The 18,415-nt window shown below is 39.4% G+C and overlaps 1 protein-coding gene across 4 annotated transcripts in view; it reads left to right on the forward strand.

The window, feature by feature from the left end:
- INVS (inversin) overlaps window positions 1-18,415 on the forward strand; it is a 145,631-nt gene that overhangs the window by 43,462 nt on the left and 83,754 nt on the right. The window contains exon 2 of one of the 4 annotated variants that reach the window (XM_045840100.1): window positions 6,425-6,495. The exons of the other annotated variants lie outside the window; for them this stretch is intronic. Coding sequence (XP_045696056.1) covers window positions 6,490-6,495 — 6 coding nt within the window. The 5' untranslated portion in view covers window positions 6,425-6,489. The remainder of the gene's footprint in view (window positions 1-6,424; window positions 6,496-18,415) is intronic. 4 annotated transcript variants of the gene reach the window in all.

Consider the following 18,415-nt stretch of genomic DNA (forward strand, 5'->3'; position numbering starts at 1 on the left):
GTGGAGGCAGGTTCAGGTAGATGCTGTACAGGCAGTGGCTCTGTGTCACATCTGAGGAAACTTAACTTTAGAAAACCCCCAATCTTACATTAGGACTTTGAGCAAACAGGCCCAACCTTTGTTCCCAAGTGAAGCATTATTTTTATCATTCTGGTCAACAAATGAATCTACCCTCTGACCTGCAGGGAGATATTATCTCTAGCTTCCAAGGCCACTTACTATGCAGATAGCCTTGAAAAGATAGTCCAGTTGCCAGACATCTACAAACACTGTGGAGAATGCCTCCCAAGAAGTATAAGGACCAAAGTATAAAGCTCTAGTCAAGCTTTGAGGGTGATTTCAGAGATAACAGAAATGTGTCCATCTGTTCTGCCAAGTCCTTTTATCCCTTCCCTTTCTGTCTGCAAAGGAAATCTCAACTGCATGCTAAGTGTAGGCTTAAATTTTAGATTTTTAAATCTTCCATCCCACAATAAGGCAGAAGGCTGAAAATCAAAATTACCTTGAAAGTCTTGGACTTATACTCCTTTACACTAAACTGGAAAGGTGTGGTCCACAAAGGCATTTTCTGTTTACCATTAGCTATTTATTAATACCCTGAGCAGCTAACCAAAGGGACTGATCAGAAGAGGAAGAGACTAGATATATATATACCATGATTCTAGCTGCAAAGACCTTATATTCAAGATAAAGAGAATGGCCCTATACTTGAGTAATCTTATAAGACAGTGTTGGTATGCCGTGTCCTTACTAGAAACTGAGGTTGTAATTGCTTCTTAGGTGGGAGCAATCATCAAGGGAAGCATTTATATGGAGGCATTTCAGTTTCCTTTAATAGTATTCTTCCTCTTAGGTGTTGAGAAGCAGTTATTACATCAGCTTTTTTATTCTGACTTCCTTTTGCAAGCCACAAATATGCACTGCACTAGTGACAGTGGCGTTTTGCTTGTTCAGGAAGTAGTTTCTCAAAGCCGAGCTAGAGTCTTCCAGGTATTTTACAGGCGCATAATTCCCTGCATTAAAATCCTCCCTGTCTTAAATACTCAAAATAGCTCCTGCTTTTTACTGAACCTGCCTAATACATGATAGAATTGAAATGTCAGGTGGGCCTTAATGAAACAGTCAAACTTAGACCAGGAACGGGAATGGGGAACAGAATTTCAGGCAGTGGGAAGAGAGTGAACAAAGACTGAGTGGCAGAAACGGCCATGGCAGTTTTTAGAAGCTGAGGAAGTTAATTACACAAGAGAATGAGAGGTGGCTTTGGATTTTCTATCATAAAAATATCTTTTTTCCCTATATAACTCTAATTATTTTCATTTCTCTTTTACTACTTCATACTTTCTTTCTTATTCTTCCCATTTTTTTCTCTCCCTGTATCACTTATCTATAGCTTACACCTTCCAGTTTCACAGTGGGATCTATAGACATCACTTACTCATTTGGTGACCTTCAGAACTAAAGAAGTTGCTACATCTCCCAAGTTTTGTCTTTTCCATTGAATATTCCACTATTAGCTCAACAGAGTCATTCTTGAACTTGTCTCTATTACTGAGCAGACTCATTCATAAATTTAGCCCCCTTGGCCTACCTGGGTTTATTGTGGGCTACCAGAAATCCTCCTCAGATGTGCATGACTGCTCTTGGAAGCTCTGAGCTTTACAGCCCTGTTTACTGTCATCTGATTCCAAGCAGAGCAATATCTCTTATCCATTGGCAGAGGAGAGTTAAGGCTGTGATTGGGAGTTTGAGCATGAAAGTAATGTGATGGGACTGAAGAGGGTGAAGGCAAGGCCTGCTGGAGGCAATGCGGTAGGTATTTCACCATAGCTCTAGGCAAAGTAAATCTCGAGTACAAAACAATATCTATTTTGGTGAGCCATGGTGGAGTACCTACTGGTTATTTTTGATAAAGTAGGTTGCAAGGAGGCTTTGGGTATTTTGGGGGGTTTTGTAAATTTCATTTTCCTGCCACGCTTTCTGGCATTTATTCTGTGTTTTATACCACCCATTTCCCTGTAGTTGGGCTTGTTAACCATAGTCTGAAGTAACTTTCTCCTTGGCTTTGTGAGAATTTTTTTTCAATTTCCCAAGTTTAATCTATCCAAGAAAAATAAGAATAGGTATTAAGCAGCTATATGTTTCTTATTTTAAAAAGACAATACAGCTTAAGTTATAAAAGCTTAAAAGAGCCTTAAAAGTCATTCTGTGCAGCAGTTTTCAAAGCTTCTTCCTTAGAACAATATTCTCACAAAATGTTGCATGAAAAATGGGTCTCACGGTCAAATTAGTTTGGGAAATACTGTGTGCTCCTTCCTGGAAATTTACTGTGCACAGTAGCCACTTAAAGGCTCTGAGAAGTCATATAGTAAAGAAGCCTGTTTATTTTTTTTTATCCAGAATTTCTTTTAATCACTTGATCTCAAAACTTTTTTTTTTTAAGCATAAGCTAATAGCATCTTAGGGAAATGGTGGTTTATAAAACCTTTTGCTAAATACTATTTATGGCTTAATTGGATTCTTTTATTTCACAGTTGAGGAGACTGAGGCCCAGAAAATTGTCCTACTCATCACATCTAAAATCATTACCTTCATTACACAGAGTAGAAGCTGAACAATACTTATAGCCACAGCATTTAATAATGGTAATACAGTTGCACTGGTGATAAATGAAAACACTTTATTATTGCTAGAAAAAGCATTACATGCTAGCAAGAAGTTGTGTAGTTTGCCGCTATTTTAAATTGTTGCAGACTACAGCTCTCTGTTTCATTGGCCTTATAACAATGTCAAATGCTGGTCCCTGGAAATTGGTCAGAGCACTGGGTTTTGCCAAACCAGTTCAAGTCTGTCTAAGGCCATTGGAAAGGGTGTTTTCTGAAGCTTTTTCTTTTCCTTTGACTCTCACAAGATTCGTCAATTCATTCTACTCTAGAAAGTAATAGACCTTCCTTGAAGAAATGCCCATCCTAAGGTGATCACAAGAAACAGGTTTTCCCACACCTGATTATTTTTCTTCCTTCATTTTGCTGTTTTTTTAGCATGCTTCATATTTTATCCCCAGATGGTTTTTTTCCAGAAAATATTATACTATACATAAGAAACACTGTAGGGATTTTTTACTTTTCAGGACTTCATTTTGGCATCATATTTTTGGCCATTACTATACTTAGCTAAGTCATATTTATTTCTCTACCGTCAAAGAAGATATCCTAGAATTAAATTCTTGAATTGTGCTTGACCTTTCTGCCTGGCAGTCATTTAAATTAGATAGTACCTCCTGCTGTCTTAAAATACCTATCATTTGTTAGGAATGTTACCATTGCCAAGAAAAAACCTGACAATGGGAAAGGAATGTGGGATGAAGAAAATGCCCAGTATCTATAATTTTATCATCAAAACTCTGTGTGTAGTTTTTGTTGCTGGAAATAAACATGAATCATGATTGGTGTGGGGGGCTCACAATAGTATCAGAAGTTTTTATGGGCACTCTGCTGGTTGCTTGATACAAGCCAGTATCTTGTGCTATGTTTTCTCAACTGCCTTTGTAAACACCGTAGCCTTAATAGATCATTTTGAAAGAAGCTACCATCCTGCTGAATGTGTTGGTAGCCTCCTTTCAGGTTTCTGACATATCCTTAATCTGATGCTGAGCCTTGTCATCTGGATCAATAGTAAACCAGATAAGATGTCTTCTACTTGTAAGGCTATGGCTATAAAAGGTATTTGAAAAATAAATTCACTTTTTATGCCCATGCCACAAACCTGTGGAGTACTAATTTGTCATTTGTCTCTCCATCTGTCTGTAAACAGTCAGTTAAATTGGTTATTGATAAAGGTGAATTATACTTGAAACAAGAGTAATGTAGAAATAAACTTCATAATAAATGTCTTAGATTCCTACAAAAAGGTGACATCTCTTTTAAAAAAAAGGATGGCATAACAACTTTAATCTTTATTTTAGAATAAGTCATTTAATGTTGTTTTCTATTCTAAATCATCATTAATAACAATATAACTATAAATTATACTTCACAAACTATTTTACATATATTATTTAATCTTCATAATCTGTATAACATAACTATCTCTCTTGTAACTTGTAATGTATTTGTTATTCATTCAAAAAGTATTTATTTAATGCCTGCTATATATAAGGCACAGTGCTAGGCACTATATATAGATTCTATATACAAAAAAATCTTGGTGATAATAGAAGAGGTTAGAATTGTAGCATTCTAGTGTTAGAAAGAACTCTAGAATATCATCTTCAAATTTATCATTTTACAGAAACTAAATTCCAGCCAGTTTGCAACTCATGGTCAACCAGCTACGTAGTGGCATTATTTTTTATCTTTAAAATATATCTTTAAAATTTTTTTTGGAATTTGTGTTTCCCCATGTGTGCTATAACAATAATTCTGGCCTTCATAACAATGATATTTTGAATATTAACTAAGGTGTTATTATGTAGCATTTCACAGTCTGAAGATAAGAAACATTCCTTGAAGATTAGAGGCAGGAAGAGAGTATATCAAAATGTAAACCATGGTTTGTGAGATGCAGGCTGGTCACTGTTTTTCTTCTTTATATTTCTCTTTATTTTTTAAGTGTCTTTAATAAATATGTTTCATAAAAATTAAGGTTTTTTTCCTGTTTTCTTTTAACTTTATGTTTTAGCATGATTTCAGATTTACAGAAAAGTTGTAAGAACATACAAAGAATTCTCATGTATCCTTTACCCAAATTCCCCATGTGTGTACATTTCACCACACATGCTTTACCCTTGTCTCTCAGAATATGTGAGTGTGCAGACACTGTCTTTTAAACCAGTGGTCCCCGACCTGTTTGGCACCAGGGACTGGTTTCATGGAAGACAATTTTTCCGTGGATGGGGTGGGAGGTGCTGGGAATGATTCGAGCACATTACATTCAAGTTCACCTTCTGCTGTGCGACCCAGTTCCTAAGTTGGGGAACCCTATTTTAAACCACATGGAGTAAGTCACAGATATAATACTCTTTTGCCCCCAGATCTTTAGTGCATATTTCCTAAAAACCTGGGCATTCTCTCATATAACTGCAGTTCAATTATCAAAATCAGGCAATTAACATAAACACTATAATCCATGAACCTAATTTAGATTTTGGCAATTTTCTCAGTGATAATGTCGTCTATGTAAAAGAAAATCCAGGGTCAGGCATTGCATTCAATTGTTACATCTTTTAGTCTTCATTAATCTTCATCGGGTTCCTCAGTTTTGTGTGCGCATGCGTGTGTGTGCATATGCTGCATGCACAGTTTGTGACACTGACATTCTCTAAGAGTACAGACAATTACATTGTCTTTCATTCTGGATTTATCTGATGTTTCTGGTATTTAATTCAGGTTATGCACTTTCGGTAAGAATACCACAGGAACCATGCTGTGTTCTTCTCAGTGCATTGGTCAGAAAGCTCTTGGTGATGTTAACTTTGGTCTCTTGGTACTGCACCGTAACATTACTGTTTTTCCTTTGTGAATAGCTAATTTGAAACCATGGAAATATCCTGATACTTCTCAAGCTTTTATCCACTGGTGTTAGCATCCTTTGACCACTCCCACCTAAATCAGTTATTATTATGATGGTTGCCAAATGGTAAAAGTTGTTTTTAAAATTACTGCTTGTTCCACATCTAAAACTTGATGCCTAGTTTGATGGAAACAATAAAAATAACCTCTCACATTAAACAAAAAAGCCAAGAAGGAATGGAAGACATTGCACCAAGATGCTAACAGAGCTTACGTTTTGCTTAGGGTAGTGGAACTGCATATGACCTTTCTTCTTTATTTCCCCAATTTTCAATAATTTTCCAAATTTTTGAATACATATCTAATACGTAATTCATAACTTTTGAATAGCTTTCTTTTAAGAAAACTTACAAAGTCAGGCTATTTTTTAAATATTTTATGTATTTATTTTTAGAGAGAGGGAGAAAGAGAGAGAGAGAGAAACATCAATATGTGGTTGCCTCACACACGCCCCCTACTGGGGACCTGGCCCACAACCCAGGCATGTGCCCTGACTGGAAATCGAACTGTCAACCACTTGGTTTGCAGGCCGGCGCTCAATCCACTGAGCCACACCAGTCAGGTTGAATGGCTTTCCAAAATGCATGTTTGTTTATTTCCAGTTGGCACACCAAAAGCTTGAGGTAGATAGTAAAATGTTGATTTAACAATTGTGATGTGCTTGAATTCCGAACACCTGTTAGAGCAGAATTAAGACACAGCTGTGGCAAACAGGATGGTACCTACCCTGGAATAAGTAACAAAATGACACAACAAAAATAGTATTTGATTTACACATCTTTCTTCCCCACTCCAACCACTAAACCTTGGCATTATTTTTTACTAACTCAGTTTCCTTTCTCTTCGCTTCAAAGGGAAAGGGACTAGAATGGTGGCAAGAAGATGAGAAGCGGTACAAAGTTGAGGGAGTGATTTGTAGATGGAGGTAGGTTATGATATGATTTTTAAAAGATGGTTCTATGTGAGACTAGAAGACTCAATTTGACTCAAGTATTACCACTTCGAGGACCTTGGCTACCAATTTGAAAATACATAATAATTATTAAGTCAGATTACTAGTTAGTGCTCAGCATTTAATGAAAACCTTTAATGCATAGCCTAAATGTGGTTCATTAGAAATTTCTGAATTTAATCAAATTTATTTATACATTTATGTGTACATTTATCTTTTCCATTATCTAAGAGATCCCATCCACAGTGTGGAACTGAAGCAGAAAAGGCAACGGGTGGATTCAGTCAGTTGTTTGAAATAGTTCCCCCAAAGGCACATATCTCAGCAGAGCAGATGAATTGATTTTTTTAAACTACATGTTAGTATCAATAAAACTAAGGTACATTGTTGAAAAACTAGAGGGGGCCAGCCACAAAATTTGGGGTGCTACAAAGGAACCAGGGAATAAACAAGATTTATTGCATTTAGCTTCTGAATTTAACATTAAAACGTGGTTTTTAAAATAACTACTTGCAGGGTAATTCAGAAGGCCGGTAAGGGTCAGTGAGAACAGGCCAGGCAGATTATAATGGACATCATACAGTGACAACAATGAAGAGCGAATTCTTTATTTTTCTGTATCTAAAACAAACATGGTCAAATGAAAAATTGTTTTGTTTACAAAGACTACTTTAATGATGAGAGAAGAGCCATAATAGTATCACAAAAAGAAGCCAGTATTTGTTGAGCCCTTTCTGTGAACCAGTCACTGTGGCTGTTTACCGATGGAAAATCTGAGGCTTCGGGCAGTGACATGCTCCCAGTTAATATAGCCAGTGAAGCACCCAGATCTGAATGATTCTAAAATATATTCTCATTTAATTATACCGTACTGCCTCCTCGTCAGTTAACATTTCTGGTTCCACTAAAGCTTGAACTTCATCAGGCTAGGAAAATGAATTTTCCTATCAGAAAAAAAGGAAATAGATTCAAAAACTGTTACCTTGTGGTTATAAAGTAAAAAATAAACAAATGAGATTACATCAAAATAAAAAGCTTCTGTATAGCAAAAGAAACCATCAACAAAATGAAAAGGGAATCCACTGTATGGAGAACATATTTGCCAATGATACATCTTATAAGGGGTTAATCTCCAAAATATATAAAGAACTTATATATCTTAATACAAGGAAGACAAACAATCCAAATAAAAAGTGGGCAAAGGACCTGAATAGACACTTCTCCAAAGAGGACATACAGATGGCCAAAAAATATATGAAAAAATGCTCAATGTCACTAATCATCAGGGAGATGCAAATTAAAACCACAATGAGATATTACCTCACACCTATCAGACTGGCTCCAACCAATAAATCAACAAACAAGTGCTGGCCAGGATGTGAAGAAAAGGGAACCCTTGTGCACTGTGAGTAGGAATGCAGACTGGTGCAGCCACTGTGGAAAACAGTATGGAGTTTCCTCAAAAAATTAAAAATGGAACTGCCTTTTGACCCAGTGATCCCACTTCTGGGAATATATTCTAAGAATCCCGAAACACCAATTCAAAAGAATATATGCACCGCTATGTTAATAGCAGCATTACTCACAGTAACCAAGATCTGGAAACAACCCAAGTGACCATCAGTGAGTGAGTGGATTTAAAAAGCTGTGGTACATTTACACAGTAGAATACTAAATAACAGTAAAAAGGGAAATCTTAACCTTTGGTGACAGCATGGATGGACCTGGAGATTATTATGCTAAGTGAAATAAGCTAAGAGAAAGACAAATCCTGTATAATCTCAATTATATGTAGAATCTAATGAACAAAAGAAACTGACAAATACAAACAGAGGCATAGATGCATGGAACAGACTGACAGCTGTCAGAGGGGAGGGAGGAGGGGGTATTGGGTGAACGAAGGTGAAAGGATTAGCCAAAGAACATACCTGATAACCCATGGACACACACAGCAGTACGGTGATGGCAGAGGGAAGGGGGAACCAGGGATGGGAGGAAGAGGAGCAAAGTGGGGAAAATGGAGACATCTGCAATAAAAGTATCAACAATAAACATAATTTTTAAAAAATGAAATAAAATCTCTCAAATTCCATAAACCCCAAATGAGCAGCACCCGGCCTTGGCATGCCCATGCCCCTTGCTAAGCAGCCCCAAGCCTAGCACTGGTGGCAGCTGACCTCTGTTCACAGCTTGGCCTTCCCCGGGCACCTCCAAGCCCAGCACACACACCAAAAAAAAGTAAAAATTATTAGAAATTGTTGTTCTTAAGGCAGCTATATTAAAAATACATTTAGCTTTGAAGTAGCTATAAAGAGTGGGTCTTCTGCTTCTTTGAATCATGGAGTCAAAGAACATGAAGCTGGATGAGTCATTAGATCATAATCCAGTCTTCTCGTTTTTCATGTGGTGGAGACAGGCTAGCGGAAATTCAGTGGGTGAGGGTCATCTGGCTGAGACCTCTCTGGTGTCACTGCCTCATTTAAATGTTTCAGTACTGCTTCAGAAACCTCAAGGAAGAAGTCTACACTCCTTTCATCATCACCTACTCCTTGCTTCCCTTTTGGCTTCTGCTCTGTCCTCCAGCATGCTGATTATTTAAAGCTTTTATTCTAGTCACCTCTGTCTCCCCATCGCTCCCCACCCACATTGCCCCTGCACATTCATTCAGCTTCCTTCCCCCTGAAGCTGGCTTAATCGTGTATACACTTGAATGAGAGCAGCTCAGGTGCTGTTTTCTCCAAGAAGCCTTTATCGGTCCCTTCAAGGTTGGGTTATGTATTGCATCTTCAGAGTTTTTATCACCATTTGTCCTTACATAGGATTTATCTCATTCATTGTGTTACGATAGGGAATGATATTTGCAAATGGCTTTACTCTCTGTTATGGCCAAAGTGAGGCATAGATAGTGTGGGAACTATTGCACTGTGTAATAAGCAGATACAAGAGACTCGACATATCCAACACATGTTGGCTTTAGAATTTCTATATAAGAGGAGCTTCCATGGGGACAAATAATTGGAAGGGGTAGAAATAAGACCCAAAGCTATCTTTGTTTAGCACTTTACATAAAATTCAGAAAATATTCATTGTCCCTATCAAAGAAATGGGGAGGCAGAACAAGACAGAGACGCACAAGGAGACTAAAGTACTCGTGATCCCAAATCAAGGTCCAGCACAACTGCCGTCTTCTCCACGGATTCTTTCCTGACCTGACTTTTCCCCCCTCACCACTGAAGGCTGAAAGTGCGTCCTCTATCCTGCCTGCTCTATGGTTTGTTTTTGTATTTGTTAATGCACTTTCCTTACCGCCCCATTGCTTATACTATATATTATATTGTATATGAGTGTACATCTGTATTTTAATTATTTTTGTACAGCTTCCAAAACTCTTAGCATATTGTCTGAGTTAGAGTAATTACATAGTAAATAACGAGTGAATCTTGAATGAAAATTGAATTAGGTCCATATTTCTTCATTGTGATACCATTTTGAATCATCTGCAGAGCATGAAGGAAATATTAACTCCAAAGTCTCAGAAATTCTGATTTCATTGACTTGGGATGGAACATGCATTCTTTTCTTTTCTTTTTTTGTGGTTTGTTGCTGGTGGTGATGGTGGTGGTGTTAATTGTTTTTTTAAGCTCTTCAGAGTTGAGAACTCTGACATTAGGTTCTTTGTATAAACAATGATTCTCAAAGTGTGGACTCCTGAACCTAGCAGCACCAGCATTTCCCAGAAGCTTAGTTGACATGTAGATCGCTGGACCCCACACCAGAGCTAATGAATGAAAAGCTCCGGGAAAGACTCAGCAGTCTGTGTTTTCAAGCCCTCCAGACAATTCTAATGCATGATAGAATTTGAGAATGACTGACTTAAGGTAAATGTGTTCCTATCAATGAAATATCAACTATGAGAAACAAAATACATTTTATATTTATCCCCAAAGGTTGTGACAATTTAAAGGACCGTTCTAAATAAAAGAGAGCACCTCACAAGCACAAGCATTACAACATTTTATAACTTTTTAAAACATTTACTTTCACATTCTCCATTTAGGAACTAATTTTCATAATACTCTAAATAAAACAGGCTCTATTAGGCAGGAAATGCACATGAAACCCTGGCTGGTGTGGCTCAGTGGATTGAGCACTGACCTGCAAACCAAAGGGTTGAGGGTTCGATTCCCAGTCAGGGTACATGCTCGGGGTGCATGAGAGGCAACCACACATTGATGTTTCTCTCCCTCTCTTTCTCCCTCCTTTCCCCTCTCTCTAAAAATAAGTAAATTATTTAAAAGAAAAAACAGAAAGAAGCCCATGAAAAGTCTGGCATTGGGTAAGGAAGCTTCAGAGTCAAGGATACCTTTCCATAGTTTGTTAGACAAAAGCCTGTCAGCCTTTTTTTTTTGTGGACAGTAACATTTTCTCTTTCTGTTGTGCTGTTTGACTCAGCGCCACTTGATAGCTCTGTCTATCCCTGTGAAAACCAAGTTAGTGCATAGAGCCAAGGTTTGGAGGAGGCATTGGGGAGAAATATTAGAAGAGTTCAGCCACAGAGCAACTAAAGATGTTGCCTTTCCTTCAGTCAAATCCTCTTTGAGAGCCAGGATCGGTTTTAAGCCAGAGAGATGTTCTTGGCTGATGCATTGTCTAGCTGCTCTGCCAGATGGATGAACATCTTAAACTTGAAAAATAACAAATAAAGCTCCTTTTCTGTCTTTGAAATGCCATTCTTTCCCTATAATTCCCTAGCCTTTCCCTAGGGAATTATAAAATGGCTTTTAAAAAGTTTTTAAAGATTTGCTTAAGATGGCAGGTTAGTAATGTGATTACCGTCATAGGTTGAATGAGGCATTTTATCTATAAACACAGCATTTAGGCTTGACAATCGGAAATTTAAGGAAAGAGGGAGGCTGTCTATGACTGGGGAAGGCAGTGCAGATTCAGTTTCATTTCTACAGCCCAGTGAAGTCAAAAACTTGGTTTTTGGCCCTGGCTGGTGTAGCTCAGTGGATTGAGCAGGACTGCAAACCAAAGCATCACCGGTTTGACTCCCAGTCAGGGCACATGCCTGGGTTGCAGGCCATATCCCCAGTATGGGGTGTGCTAGAGGCAACCATACATTGATGTTTCACTCCCTCTCTTTCTCCCTCTCTTTCTCCCTCCCTTCCCCATCTCTCTAAAATAAATAAATAAAACCTTTAAAAAACTTGGTTTTTGTAGCTATTTGCTTTCCTATAAAGATTTATATTAAATAAAAGCCCAAGAACCCCAAGCACAACTAGGCACCAAAACCAATTTAGACAAGAAAATGATCGAAGTAAATAAGAATAACATGGAAAGGCCCTTCTCCTTTTCAATCCATTTATACTCTGTATTTGATATGATAGTGTATGGTCTAGATAAAAGAACAATAATACAATACTAGATTGCATCGTGCTGAGCTATTTATGTGGATATTTGCATTATGTTTATATTTTAGTTAGGATGTGGAGGTTCACTTTTCCAGTTTTATATGCTTTCATTTATGCCAGGAATTGCTGTCTTTGGGTAAAACAGTTGAAGCAACTATTAATATTGATGACTCATAACCTTGTATCTTGAATCTAGCCATCTCTTCTAGCCTTCAGATCCATACATATACTTTTTTTCCCAGACATCCACATATAGATTTCCCTCACATGCCCCAAACTCCACATTAAAAGAAACAACAACTCATAAATCTTTGTCTTCCATCCCTATTTTTTCTTCCATCTTTACAGTTTGGGGCACCATTTTCCATCTTCTACTCATTCCGGAGTCCTCGTGTACATTCCACTAATCTGTCTCCTTATTTCCATTCAGCTCTTCTGGGTTGCTATAGTAACCCCCCAACTAGTCTCCCAGCCTAAAGGTTTGATCCCTTTAAACCAATACTTCACATCGCCTCCACATATTTTCTAAAAACACTGATCCACTTGTGTCATTTCCGTCTGAGGTTCTTCATTGGCTCTCCATTACCCATAGATTAAATTTGAGACTTGCTGTGTGAGGTTCTCCATTTTCTAGCCCCTCTAGTCATATTTTCCACTTCTTCATACCCTGCATTTCATATTACAATAATGTAGAATTATTTTCAGGATCAGAGATTTGGTTTTACCCTACAGGCTAAGAAGTTAGCCCTTTTTCTGTTGCGTGGAAGCTAACAATAAACATGAGATCCAGAATCAGAGACTATTCACAGGAGTAGTCTCTGTTTCTTACTACTTTTTTTACTCTTTTTACTACTGTTAGCACAAAGCAAAAACCTGTATGTTTACATTGGTTTCCTTTGCCCCCAAGAACCATGGGGAAGGTGCAAAAGGTCCAGACGGACACTGCACACACAGTAGGTTTTATCATAGCTGAGGAACATTGACCTTCAGGACTCTACTGCTTTTATAGTAAGCAGTAAGTTCAGAGGAAAGCATGACCTCATTCCCCCAGATGAATGTTGTAAACAGCCTAGATGTTGCCTAGGTAAAGAGTGGCTTGCATTTGTGGCCTGAGAACATGCAGGGATGATCAGGACCCATGGTAAATGCCTTTTCCAACAATCCATCCCTTAGCCCTATCAGAAGTGTCCCTCCTGCGGCCCATGGGGTGAATGCAGCTAAGGATGGCTGTGAATGCGGCCCAACACAAAATCCTAAATTTACTTAAAACATTATGAGAGTATTTTGTGATTATGTTTCACAATGTATTTAATGTGTGGCCCAAGGCCACTCTTCTTCCTGTGTGGCCCAGAGATGCCAAAAGGTTGGACATTCCTACGACGTATTCTTGACGTGGTCATGCCATTTGGTCAGCTATACTCTGATTAATCTGACAAGCAGAGGCTGGGAACAAATCAGTTTAGTATGTCTCATACAACATTTAATTAATAGGACTCCAAGCAGCAGGATGAGAACAACCTGCAGCATTGACTTCAACCGTGCTCCTTAGTATCTTGGACTAAGTCAACTGTGAATAAGCACCATCGGAGATAGTATGTCTTACTATATACAACCAGGATGTAACTTACTCTAAGGCTAGTCTGTTACTATTATGACTCATGCAAGGAAGTTTGACTGGCTTGCTGATCTTTGGTGTGATTGCCAATAATTACAGAAGATACTAGATGGGCTAAAAAGCAAGCCAGAAGGAATGTTTCATGGCCCTCTGTCCACCACATACGAACATATAGCCTGAGGAGGCACAAGTCACTTTAGGTTGTATTGTTGTACTTAGACCATATGGCACTGGTTTAGCTAAGCTACATGGGCAGTATCACCAAGCCGCAGCTTCAGCTGTCATGCATCGCCTGCCCTGAGGCTTCTCACACAAGAGGAGAAGTATATGAATCTGTACCCATCGGATTAAAATAAATTTGTGCCAGTACCTATGTTTCTACATGTACAAGGGAGTCCACACTCAGGAGCTGCCACTAATGGCATCAAGCACAGCAGAGAGTTTGGGACCCTCGTGTCCACCTTAATTTTTCTGTTTCATAGCCCGTGAATGGGGATAATGGGCACAGAAGTGGATCAGATTGCCACCCTCAGCTGCTCCCCAATTCAGGCATGGCTCTAGATGACAAGGAGAGCAGTAATTGTCGTTTAACTCCCTGTACCTCCCTAATGTCTCAGGCAGTGATTTCCAACTAATGTGCCACACGAATTTCTAAAACATGCAATACCTCACTATTTAGTCAGGGGCACTTTTGTACCTTACATTGTCAAGTAAAGAAAATGACAATAGCCAACCCGACAATAGCCAACGCAACAATAGCCATCAGTGTGAATAAGTCAAAATTATACCTATATTGTTGTCAGATCAGCAAAAAATATATTTTTTGGTGTGCTGTGGAATTTTAATAATTAGTCTATGTGTGCCATGAATTGAGTTGAAAATTACTGATCTCAGGGGCACCCTTTCAGGGGCTGAAGTTACTGCTTTCTCTCCTTGGCCACAAAGTCGGTGTGTCTCTAGTCATCCCCTAGATGAGATACCCATAGCTCTCATCTAGAAGGTAGGTAGGTGCCTGTAAGACAAATGTACAGGAAGACTCATTGTGTACCCCACCCTAGCCCACATGGACTCTGGTGGGAGGGCACTTGGTGAGCAGTGTACTCAGTCAAGTGGTCCCTCATTGATGTTAGTAATCTAGGACCGTGTCAACTGAAAAAACAAATCCAGGTGACTGAACCAGAGTTAAGTTTGATCTCTAAGCCCCCTTTCCGCCAGGCTGCCAAGGAGGGGCATGTACCAACCAGGCCAGCTCAGATTTCCCTTAGGGAAAAGAAACATCATAACCAGGGATAGGTAGGGCAGAACCCCAAATCTTAAAAATAGGTGTATGTAATACCCTATCCTCTTTTCCTGACTGTTTCCCAGGAGGCTGCCAAGACGAGATGAACTCGTTTTGCGAGTTCAGTAACCAAGCTGCCTCACTTAGGGGTGTGGACCAGGAGCAGGTAACTGAGACAGAGTCAGAAATCTTTTTCAGCCTATGTCCAAGGAGGCTGTGCCAGGTCTTGACAATTTCAGATGCCTGAGTATGGTTGGGGGCATAGAATGTCCACCAAATACCTTAACTCTTGACCCTTCATTGGATGGTCTTTGTGGCCAAGGTGCACCATAGTCAGATTATGGCAGTCAGATGGGATAAAACCCCGAAAACATGAAACAATTTATTTCCGAGGCTCTCTGTGCTGTGGGTGACGCAGGGAAATCAGACTACAACAGCGACACTGTAACCTGAAAGGTATCTGCTCTGATGAGGCACAGATGCGCCCCAAGAGGGAAGGGTCAGAAGTCCCTGCCAGGAAAAGGCAGGGCAGTGCCCTGTGTGGTGTGGCCTCCTCCATCACAAGGAAAATAGACCCACTTAGAAGAATACTCAAGTCTGATATGTGTTTGGTATCTAAAAATATATTTAAATAATTGTGTTTTAACATTAAATATAAAGGTATATTTTAATTAAAATGTATACTTTATATTAAGTACTATAAAATAAAATTGTGATCTACATTAAAATGTATATTAAATTTGTAAGTTTAATAAGTATTAAAATACTGTATTAAATATTAATAAAGATTAAAATAAATTTTGTGTTTAAAGGCATATCTTAATATTAAATAGAAATTAATATTAGCTTACATTAACAACACATACCTTTTACTTTGTGCCCAGTCTGCGATGGTGCATCCATTGCCATGTTCAGTGCAGGGGTGGATCCAGGGAGCAGATGGCCAACGCCCTGGGCAGTGCAGGCTTATTTAGCAACCTGACTCTAGTCAGTCTCACCAGAAAACAGACCCTTACTGTGGGCATCTACACGAGAGACCCAGACTGTTTGATTTGCAGCTACAATTTGTTCCCACAGTTTTTTTCCCCAAAGAGGGCTGTCTTTAATCCACCATCTATAGTCTTTCCAGTGACAGACCAGATGAGTAGAGCACTGGCAACAGTCCAAGGGTTAGTAAAAGCAGGCCCTGTCCTTGGGAGTAGTGTTTAAGGCAAGGATGACGGCTTTCATTTCAGGCCACTGACTGCCTTGCCTTGACCACAGGCATTCTTCTGGAGTTGGACTACCTCCAGCTGAGGTTTGACTGCCTCCCAATGGATACCATCAGGCTTTCACTTAGCCCAGTAATCGGCTAACCAGGCCGAAGGTTCCAGCAGAACCTCCATGCATCAAGGGCACCATTAAGCCCACAGCTTTGCTGTAGGCAGTGGCCACCTCTACACCCTGTGCTTTGTCCTCATTGCCAGACAGGTCAGGCTGCGTACAGCAGAGTCAGGTACATAGTGCAGTTGGCTTGTGCTAGGCTTTGCATTCACTTTCGATTTTGAGCAGCTGCTCACTCCTGTCTCCACCAAGTGGATGCTGAATGCATTTTGTCCACTCAAAGTTCTGTATCGAAGAGCAAGGTCCTCAATGCTCTCACCAAGTATTTCCACTTTGGAGATTCCTCTGCTCAGCAACCTTTCAGCTTGCTGCCCCAGTGTCTTGCTAACATTCCTTGCTCTGCCTGCCCAGAGATACCATTCCACCATTCAAGCTGCTTTTTTTAATCCTACTCCTGGCCTTTCAGACTTGTTAACTGATAGGACAGTGGGGTGCCTTAACTGCCCAACCTTGTCCACCGCTTTGAGCATGATCTTAGGGGGGCTTCTCAGGCCCGAACCTGACTTGCAGGGCCCATGCCCTTACTCTTCGAGAAAACTGTCTCTGTCTACATCCCATCCTCATTGCCTGTACTGTCAGGTCTTGGATTTAATTTTACCCATCTTTTTTCTGTTGTATATAGTAACTTATTATAAGGCAATAAGTTGGCTGTGGGTACTGGTAGAAGATGCAACACTACCATCAGAGACAAAATAAAAGCTTTCTCACTGATAGCACTGCAAGGAGCATGAATATTTGCATATTTGCATCCATTTACCTTGTCCCCAAGAACCATGCGGGCAATGCAGATGGCCCAGAGGGACACCGAGCATACAGTGGGTTTACAGGACATCTGAGGAATGCATGACATTTTAGGAATCTCTCCAGACTTCAGAAAGTGGCAAGCAAGCCTGCTCCAAACCAAAGTCCAGGAGGGTGACATTACCTCACTCCTCGAGATTGCTCGCTACAAACCCAGCTCTAAGAAATGTCCCAGGTAGAGAGGAATCCAGACTTTGCATTCTTGCTATAACCTGTAAGTACACACAGGGACACTCAGGCCTCAAGGCAGATTGCCACCCCCAGCACTGTAGTGGCATTTCTAAGACTCGGCTGCATCTGTAGCCATTACAGGAAAGTTTGATATAATGAGATTACTGACATCTGTGGCCTGTAGACTTCCTAGGAATGATGATTCTTTTTAAAAAATATGGTAAATGCCTTGAAGGATTATAAATATATACTTTTAGAGATATCATTAGAATTAATAATAACATTATGATTCTTTTATTTCTATTTCAGTTTTAAATAATGAATCTTTTGGTATACCTAATATGGCTAGGATTCAGAATGAAATATGACAGAATGCCCACCTTACATTTGTGTGTGCTATTGTATGGCATTTTACATATATAGTTATAATATTCCAGAGCAAAATTACAAGCCTATAAATGAACAAAAAGTGTAGTGTACATTTGTGTATATAGTGAACAGTTGTTTTCTCTCCAGCTACAATGAGAGTAAATGTATGTGCTGAGGACAGAGAGAATGCAAAGATACTGATCGGAAACATGGTGTTCCAGTGGGGAAAGGGGCTGCGATGGTAGAGTGGGCCAAGTGTTGAGCGTTGGAGTCTGTTAAAGGAATTGTTTCAAATGAAGAAGAAGCAAATAGCAAAGGCTCCTAGGAGCCAGATATAGAAACTGTGGTAGCCATTTGGGGAAGAAGTGTAGAGTTGAGGATCCAGAATGTTTTGACGATCAGCTGCCAGCTGTCTAGGAGTTAATGACTGAGGCACTTACAGGAACAGAAGGCAGTTTTGTAAAAGATGATTTTAGATACTGCCGGTTCAGAAAGACACTGTCTTTTTTTTTCCCACTCCATGAGTGGTCATAGTCACACTAAAGCCAAGAAAGTTCTTAAAATTTGGGAGTATTCTTTTCATTAATATGAGGCCATTGCCTACAAGGAAGCTGTTATATTTAGAGAAATGGCAGGAACAGAACAAAGATCAAAGTCAGGACCAGGAAGCCACCCACTAGTTCAGTGATAATAACTGTGATATCCCTCCTGTCAGTAGACACAGGGCTGCGAAAGATCATTTTAAGAACAGATTCTTACCATGGATTGGAAGCTGAGTGTTACCAGCTGTAATGGTGAGCAAAGAGGAAAAAAATGAAAACTAACAGCAAACAATCTTCCCTTTAAGATGAGCCTCAACAA

This window comes from Phyllostomus hastatus, unplaced genomic scaffold (assembly GCF_019186645.2).
Source record: "Phyllostomus hastatus isolate PE091 unplaced genomic scaffold, TTU_PhHast_1.1 phas_contig_34, whole genome shotgun sequence".
Lineage (NCBI taxonomy): Eukaryota > Metazoa > Chordata > Mammalia > Chiroptera > Phyllostomidae > Phyllostomus > Phyllostomus hastatus.